Raw genomic sequence first — 10,106 nt, 5'->3', positions numbered from 1 at the left:
AAATTGCTAATTAATGTTTATTTCTATAAATAAGGCTGTTTTAATAAAAGTCTTCCCTGTATATATGTATAAATACTTTTTACATTGATAGCGTAATTATTAGATACTCTAGTTTTATAGAAAAAAAATAAGCTGATTAAAACAACTAAGCTAGATAATAAAACCGTAATTAAACATAAATGTTGCTCACATTAGTGAACAATATTAATTTTATATTATAAATCTAATAATAACATTATAGAGAACCGATATAAATTTATATGTGACGCATATAAATTGATTAACTGTTATAAACCCAATTACAGTAAAGTAGGTTCAGTAATATACTTTCCCCTTAGCTTTTCCCCTTACCATCCCTCCTTTTTATCCTATCAATGATGAGGCATGCGTACTTTGTATGTGGGGATGTGTTATTATCCACCACCATGAGATCCCTTCGATCTCCAATTATGCCTGAGGTATTTACATCAGTATCTCATGGTAATGCGACGGTAATACTTGCTTTGTGGTTTTGTGTTGTCGCGATCGAGTGTGACCGAAACAGTTATTCATTTTTTATATCGTTCATCAATTATCTTTGTAATTAGAATCGCGTGAATCGTCATCTCTACGTATTAAAAGACATCTTTTAACATTAATCAATATTATTATACAATTAAATAATTTTGTATTAATAATGTTAAGAATGCCGTTCTGTTCATGAAATATTCAGACGAACATAATATCATAGTTCTAATGAGGGTAAGTGAATATGATTATGTGTATCTCTGTGAACGAGCGAAATGATGTTGAAACATTCGTGAATTTTGATGCCCAGTGTCAGTGGAATTAATAGGTATAATACGTAATGGTTATTGTCATATATGCCTGCAATATGTTATATATGCCTTTAATAACTAGGGCAAGAAGTAAATATGCCCTGTCCTATAGTAGTATAGCCCTTGTAAGTCGTTGTCGCCAATCTGATGTAAGCAAGTGATTAGAAATTTAATAATTAATATACCGAAGTTTTTTTTACCTTTCTATCTCTTTATCATAATCTTGGCTGCGATTAAACTCAATTATCTATCAATCTATCGGATACAACTTGATTTTAATTATTAATTGGAATTCTGTTTAATAAAATTTAATTTTAGCTATTACTAATTTGTTACATTTTTTATTTGTACTATTATCTTTTTAACAGTTTAGCTTGAATAATCAAATCTTCATGTATTTCTGTAGGAATATATTTTTAAAAAGTATTGAAAAAAATTCTTTACGTAAAAATATTTAAATATTAATTATATATATATATACTTATGATTTCTCTTGATATTATGTAAAAATTTCTAAATTAAATTTTATTATTATTAATCTATTAATCAAAATAATATAATTGATGTTAAATAAGTAATACAAAAAAATAACTAATAAATAATTAATAAAAATAAATAATTTGCCAAATTATATATTTAATAAATTATTATTTTATCAAAACGAACACGTAAAAGGAAATTCGAGTAAATTTTTGGCTCTTTTCTGTGTGCGAATATAATAATATGAATTCAATGGCAGCTCTATATATATATATATATATATATAATATAAATAATTTACATTAATAATAATATATAATAAAGGACATTTGCTCAATAATTTTTATTATGTATTAAAAACATGCAATAATAACAATTATACATATCAAAGTGCCAAGTTTTTGTTCGATCCAAAGAACATATGAATAGACATTAGTATATACATCTGGATAAGCCTTGGCGCATGATATTCCATCAGATACCAGACCAACAATTGTATTGTCGCTATTTCGAATCAATCCGCTACCGCTGTCACCCTGAAACAGAAAAATGGATTATTTATTATTATAGAGATTACTATCTCTTCCGCATACGTTGAATTTGAAATAGATATTATTTAAGGGATGCAATATCGTAATATGATTAATATTCATACACGCCGTGAACAAACAAGAATAATTAATAAAATGTACTGGAAAAAATTAAATAAAAAAAGGATAACAATGAAATTAGATATACATTGGAACATTCTGTTATAGATACAATATAATATTACATACATTGTATAGTCCAGTTCCATAAGATGAAAGTACAGAATTCGGTTTTGTCAATGAACATGATTTTATGATTTGGCATTTTTCCAGAAGCATGACTTTCGCGTACAATTTCGGCAAACATAAATGTTGCTCACATTAGTGAACAATATTAATGATTATAAATCTAATAATAACATTATAAAGGATCGGTATAAATTTATCAATTATGTGACGCACGTAAATTGATTAACTGTTACAAACCCAATTACATTAAAGTAGGTTTAGAAACATAATAGTTTCCCCTTATCTTTAGATCATCCCTTCTTTTTATCCTATTAACGGTGAAGCATGCGTACTTTGCATGTGGGGGTGTGTCATTATCCACCACCATGGGAACCCTTCGACCTCTGACTATTCATGCGCGAAGTATTTACATCAGTATGTCATGGTAACGCGATGGTAATACTTGCTATGTAGCTTTGCGTTGTCGCGCTCGGGTGTAAGCAGTTATTCATTTTTTATATCATTCATTGATGTTCATCTTTGTAGTTAGAATCATGTGAATGCTATCTCTGCGGATTAAAGACATCTTTTAACATTAATCAACATTATTATAATAAAATAATTTATATAATAAAATAATTTTGTAACATAAAACTCATAATCTTGTGGATTAATAATGTTAAGAATGCCGTTCTGTTCGCGGGAAATATTCAGACGAAAACAGTTCTAGTAAGGGTAAGTGAATATGATTATGTATATCTCTGTGAATGAGCGAAATGAAGGTTGTAACACTCGTGAATTTTGATGCCCAGTGTTAATGGAATTTTTATTTAATTCTCTAATAGAAATATATTTTTTACGATTTTAAAAAATGTTGAAAAATTTTTTACGTAAAAATATTTAAATATTATCAAATATATATATAGGTATACTTTTGATTTTTCTTGGTATTAAAATTTCTAAATTTTCTTTTCTTAAATTTTTTTATTATCTATTAATCAATATAATTAACATTAAATAATTAATAAAGATAAATAATGTGTAAGACAAATAAATAATTTATTATTTTATTGAAACGGACATGTAAAAGGAAACTTGACTAAATTTTGGCTTTTATTAATAATAATACGCATAATAAAGGATATATGTTTGCTGAATAATTTTTATTAAGTATTAAAATGTGCAATATATATAATATGGATATCAAAGTGACATTGTTTGTTTAATCCAAATTCGATAGGTAGTGATATTAGTGAATATATTTAGATTACCCACAGCGTGTCGTTTTCCATCAGATACCAGACCGATAATACGACCGATTGTCGCTATTTCGAATCAATCCGCTATCGCTGTCACCCTAAAACAGAGAAATGGATTATTTATTATTATAGAGATTACTATCTCTTCCGCATACGTTGAATATAAAATTAATTTTATTTGAAAGAAATTGACATTATTTAAGGGATTTAATATCTGGAGTCCGATCGAAATCACATTTTGATCTTCGGCCGAAATAGAAAACGAATTCGATTGTTTTTCAATTTTGGCCAAAAACAACACTGAAACCGAAATTTATGTAAGTTTTACTAAAAAAAATGGAGAGAGAGAGAGAGAGAGAGAGAAATAATCATTATTTTTTCGGATAGAGTCGAAATCGACATTTTTGGATTAATTTTACATAGACCGTATGATTTTTAGGAATTATTTACATTAAAAATTTATGTACTCTTTAAAAAACAAGATTTTATTAAAAATATAATATTAAAATATCTAACTATAATAATATAATATTACGTTTTCAATTTTTAAAGCAATCAAATCATGTTATTATTAGGATCACATCAAAGTTTATATTCAAATATCTTAAGCTTAATCAACAAATTAATAAATTAAAATCGGACAATTTTTTTAAGCGCTCACTAGTACATTGTACTGATAACTTGTACAGTTTCGATTTACCTACTGAAAATTTTTTGCCGAAACCGAAATCAAACTGAAACCTTGATTTTTGATTGAAACAGACCGAAACTGAAACCGGAATCGAAATTTCGGTTGGACTCGAGCAATATCGTAACGCGAATGATGTTCATACAATGTCATAAGAGATAAGAATAATTAATAAAATATATTAACAGAAAACATTAAATAAAAAAAATATTAATATTAAAAATATTAATATTAAGCATTCTGTTATAGATACAATATAATATTACATACATGGTACAGTTCAGTTCCGTAAATAATGAGAATACAGAATTCGATTTTATCAATCAACATGAAGTTTTCATGCTAAGATATTTGTTCGGAAGCATGACTTTCGCGTAAAATTTTTGCAAATTTTTATGTAGCGGTTTCTCGTATTCCATAGAATCCCAGGCAGCAATTGTAATGATATCATTCTCTGCAATATCATTTGTTGAGAGCTAATTGCTTGTTGTCCTGAACCAAATTGAATGGGTATAGCCAGCTAAAAACATTTTATATCAATGATCTAAATTGAAGAAGTGATTGAAGAATGTTTTATTATTTAAAACTTCTATATTATTTTTTATCATTAATATAGCAGAAAGTGTATCGAACGGACAAATTACAAAAAAAATGTATCACAAAACTAATATATATCTATAATATTGTATACATAAATATCAAGGAATGGAAGAAGTATTATTCTGTTATATTTTATGATAATGACATCGCAATTTTCTATGACTATAACGATAACTAACTAAACGCTGAGATTGCGCTAAGGTTGAGCAAGTCACTTTAAAAACTAACTTGTATCATTACGCGTTTACTTATTAAAAAAAGTAACTTATATCGAGTAATATTATTTGTTATAAATAATGACTAAATGTAACGAATTACAAATACCAAGTTAATTTTTTTAGTAACGAGTGACTTTTCCAACTCATTACAACACATTAACGATAAAATGATTTTTTAACCCTGATATTACCGTTACAGGCAAAAAAATATCATTGACAATTATTAGTAATAGAGTAACAATAAGATATAGTAAGTAACGTTAAATAACTAGTTACTTCCATTCCCTGGTTAAATACATATTTTATTTCAAGATTATACCTTTATTAAACCTATGGTGGGGTTTCTATTAGGATCAAAATTAGGATTATAATTTTCATGGCACCAAATTATTATTATATTCTACTTATTCTACTTTATAAGTCTGTCCGCCTGTATTGAGATAAGTTGTGCTAGTGACGACGGTCAGAGATTGTCTTAGGCGTTCATTAGGAACGCTACGCAAAATCCGGCAGTTAAGATACATCGTGAATAGATATATAATCGCCGCAAAAGTGATTGTTACAGTTTTGTAAGGAGATATTATGCGGATGATTCAGTATACTTGGGTATTCCATTTGCTAATTTTTCTGATTCATCGCCGTAAACTTCTGCGAACGAATAGTTTCTAAACGTCATACAATTCGTTAATAATGTGTTCTAATATAGATGAATAAATGACATAATTAGGGATAAGAATCATGAGTTATTTTTTACAATAATGATTTGGCAATAACGTTACAATTTTTTTATAATAACGATAACTGTACAGCTTAAAAGCTAAAATTGGGGAAGTCACTTTTGAAAAGTAACTTATCATATATTACGCATTATTTCTTGAAAAAAGTAACTCATTTTTACTTGTTATTTTAATTTGTTACAAGTAATGTGTCATTTTTTTTACAATAAACAACGTATGATCGTGACACGATACTTTTGAAAAATGATTTTTTTTCCAACTTTTGCTTTCAGTTAGTTACCATAAAAAAATTGTATGTCATTATGAAATCGTTATGAAAAATAACGATAAAAGTAACGGCGTTATTTCTTTTCCATCTCTAGACGAATGTTGATTAATTCATTATAAAATTACGAAAACTATGTGATTTCTCAAAATGTCATTACATCATTATTAATTATTTACTCGTTTATGACTTACTTATATAAGAAAGAAGAAGATTGTTAAATTTCAACTTGCTAATTTTATGAAGTCAACCATAATTGTGACGAAAAAATGCGAAGTTGAAATTTAACAATGTGCCATTTTCTTAAATGGCTTTATTATTTTTACTTAATTTTTGTATGAATAATTATTTTAAATTCTATTAGTAATAGGAAAATATTAGTAATTGAAATTATTTCTTGTTTATATATAAAAATAAATTTTTTAACCTTTTTCAAAAATCACATATTATCTCATGATGTAATATGTGATGGTCTAAGATGATTGTGACAATGATTCTTAAAATGTTAAATTAAATCTATTTATAAGGAATGAATAAAAAAACATTAATAATTACAAAATGCAAACAATATTCATTTTTATTATTAAAATATATTTGATCGACAAAAATTAACTTGTCTATTTAACATATCTTTACATTCTTTATACATAGATAAGTAAAATTATATTCTTTTCACAAATGGAATTTTCTTTCTCTTTGGAATATAGTTTCGCGGCATGATCTATAAAATAATTAAATATTTGCTAACAAACCTTATAATTATTTATTTTAATATAAGACAGCATTGAGAGATAATTAAAAATAATAAGAAAATATGTTTAATGTTTGTTTTCTTATTTGTAACCTTAAAATTATTACAGATCATCCTAAATTTCATCAATATGAAATTAATATTTATTTAGTAATAAAAAAAGCAGACTATGCATGAATATTATTATTGTACAAATATAGCCCAAAATGATATTTAAATTGTACTTGCGTAAAATTAAATATTAATAAACGCACAATCGTCAGTATTGTACGTGTCGCATTCGTGATAACGAGCAAGTCATTATTTCGCGCAATTGCGCGAATCATTATGGTTTTCCCGATAATTATCGTCATACTTATCCCATACATAGAACTCAAACAGAACAAGTCACGATAACGTCAAAATGATATTAAAATGAATTGAAAATGATTGAAAAATGACTTTTTTTGATTTTCGAGTCATTTTGATATCATAATGTTGTTCTGCTTGGGAATTGACAGTAAGGTAATTGTAATGTTCAATTAAAAAATTTTATTAATTGTATTATAACCTTTACAAAACGTTAATTTAGAGTCATAGTAATCTTAAAATAATGAATATCTTGTATAATCGTATTTAAAATGGCTTTATCTGGAAAAGAATTGATTTTGAATAGATATATGCATATTTTGATAACGTAACTTTTTTACAACGCTTTACGGATTTGATAATTATTATAATATAAAATTTTTGTACTTAGGAGAACTTGTGTCAATTTGAAGTCAAATCATCATTGGCCATGAAATAATATAAAATATAAAGTTTTAAATTTTAATGCAGAGTCGTCGCAATTACCCCATTCTCGCACTTGTCTGGTTGACCCTGTTTTAAAGTTTATTCCATCTTATATTTTTTGTGACATAAGGAAAGACATAATAGAATTTGTTTTTAATTTTATACAAAGTTTATAAAATTGACGAGATAAAACCTTTATATACAATAAACCAATAAATTTAATAAGAATAATAAAATTACATAATCAAAATAATAGAACAAATAAATATAATAGGAATACTCGTGATAATTGACGAGATTAAACACTTTATACAATACACAATTAAGTAATTTATATGCATTATTTTTATATATGCAATATAAAAAATAAAATATAATGTGTAACGCTATTATAAAGTAAACAAATTAATAAAAAACGTTTTAATTATATAAAACTTGTAAAATTGTTAAAAGAAAAAATATTATCTGATATTTAACTTACCTTATACGACCGCCAATGATCAGGATACAGCTTTATTGCATAGATCTGTTTTTATACATGGCAAAAGTACACTGTACTTCGAAAAGTACAGTGTAATGGCCATGATAGAAAGACGTAAGATAAATTATTCCCGTGGATGCATAGTAGCCTAAAAGTAATGGAGAGCTGACAGCCAATCACACTTAAGCCATATTATAAAAATCCGTATGGCAAATGGTTTGTTCATTGTAAGCAATTGAATTAGAATGCGTTTGAAATTTGCGCACTTAATATGACTCATATTTGATTTGGTATATTGAGAGTCAACGCGTGTTATAAACGCTATGAAACATTTTTTAATTAGTCAGTTTGTAAAATTCTTTCTTCTAATTGGTAATCAAATACTTCAAAGCATTTGTAGCGAGACTTTGACCACAGCCACATTGAAATACCCAGTTAGTTGTGAATAACATCAATAATAATTCCATTTTTATTCTAACAAGATTATCACGCAAATTATTTGTCGTCAAATTAAGAGTGATATTTAGATAATGTTTACTTCATTTAATTCATGAGCAATAGTGTAATGTGAACAAAATTTGTAATATTAAATCAATAAAATGTTATATATTTTTATAAAAATAATCTGAGTTATAAATCTAATAATAACATTTTGAGAATGATAATAGGTTGAGAGTATTTTGACGAGATTTTATTATATTAGAATAATTTAATCTTAAATATATAATTTACATATGAAAGACTTATGTGTACAACAATATTATACAACAATTTGTATAAAATAATTCGTATTTTGATAAAAATATTAAATTTTGAAATATTTTTATTCAATAAATAAATAAATGTTCAATAAATTTTAAAGAATGTTTTTTTCAAAATGTTGATGCAAAAATATATTAAAATTTTCGGAATTATCAAACTAAAATTCTCTACAAAAGATGTCCTATAAAGAACCGCTAAAGGAGATGTTTCCAAGAGAGATGCATGTTTAAATCAAGATAATGTAATAATATTGTAATATATAATGTATTTGACAAGTATGTAAATAAGCATTTTTATTAAACGGAGTAAATTTTATTATATTTAAATTTAAATTGTGACATAAACCCATTTGATTGTTACTTCCCGTTATAAATTTTATAAAATCAGATTTTTATCCGACTTTCGCAGATTTTTATTCTTGATGTGCCAGCAAAACCGATATATAACCGCCCGAGGTCTTTAACAACTAAAAATATAATATTTATAAAAAATGCATATTGATGTGTAAAAATAACTTAATTAATGACGAGATGATAAGAATAAAATTTTACAGATATCTTACATTTTGTACATATATGTATAAAGTATATAATAAATAAAGTAAAAAAAATGTTATATACACAAAAAAGTTGTTTTTATTTTATTTTTTATATTAAGAATCGGTAAAGATAAGAATAAAAGTGATACAAACAATTTCTATTAGCCAGCTTACGTTACAAAATGTAGACATCGTCATAGGGAACAGCTTTCCTGCAGTAAGGTACATCGATTTGTTGGCTCGAATCATTATCATCATTAAGCTCTTTGCTTTCTTTGATTCCAAGTTATACCACTTGTACTTACATGCAGCTTCATAAATTCCTTCGCACTTGACATACATAGCCATATGCAATAAATTTATATATTGTTATATAGATTGTGTGTAAAATCGGGCAAGTATTTTAATTAGTATATTGTATAATTTATATTTTGTTCGTAATAAGTTAATCAAAAAAATAACATACTTGTGCAACCAAAATTTCTCCTACCGCACAATAGAGACATGTGTGTCCGAATGTATTGACAAATACTGTTATAATGAAAGTTAAACGTGGTAGCGACAGATCGCGACCTTGAGTTATCATCTAAACAAAAGGAATGGATTAATTCTATTTAATTTTATTCAATAAAATTAAGTATTTAATTTTTGAATATATATAATAGAGAATATATATAATAATAATTAGTGTTAAATAAATAAATTGAAATGTTATAAAGTATACATTATATTAATTATAATTTATAATATATTTTTATTATTTATATTACATTATTATATAACAGATATTGTACGTATCTATGTGTTTAACTTATTAAACTTTTAGAAAATATTTTAATAAAGATGACATTTATAAAACATCACATTATTGCAAAAGTAATTAAGGAAGGTTACTTACAGTACCCAATAAAAAACCATAAAATGCAAATAATATGCCAAAGTAAAACAGCGTACCAAGTAGCATTAATGTAAATATT

At 25.7% G+C, this 10,106-nt stretch overlaps 1 protein-coding gene and 1 pseudogene across 1 annotated transcript; both read right to left on the bottom strand.

Annotated features, from left to right (window-relative positions):
• Positions 1 to 1,680: 1,680 nt before the first annotated feature.
• On the bottom strand, positions 1,681 to 7,413 carry LOC105623559 (annotated as a pseudogene).
• A 1,590-nt stretch (positions 7,414 to 9,003) lies between these two features.
• Positions 9,004 to 9,715, bottom strand: LOC105623502. The gene is made up of 3 exons (XM_012204896.1): positions 9,596 to 9,715; positions 9,304 to 9,459; positions 9,004 to 9,057 (listed from the first exon to the last, which is right to left on the bottom strand). The coding sequence occupies exons 1-3, from the start codon at positions 9,713 to 9,715 to the stop codon at positions 9,004 to 9,006; spliced, it is 330 nt and encodes a 109-aa protein (XP_012060286.1).
• Between the last annotated feature and the right edge of the window lie 391 nt (positions 9,716 to 10,106).

Source organism: Atta cephalotes, assembly GCF_000143395.1.
Source record: "Atta cephalotes unplaced genomic scaffold scaffold00058, whole genome shotgun sequence".
NCBI classification, from domain to species: Eukaryota; Metazoa; Arthropoda; class Insecta; order Hymenoptera; family Formicidae; genus Atta; species Atta cephalotes.
This window is presented reverse-complemented; position numbering and strand designations above follow the sequence as displayed.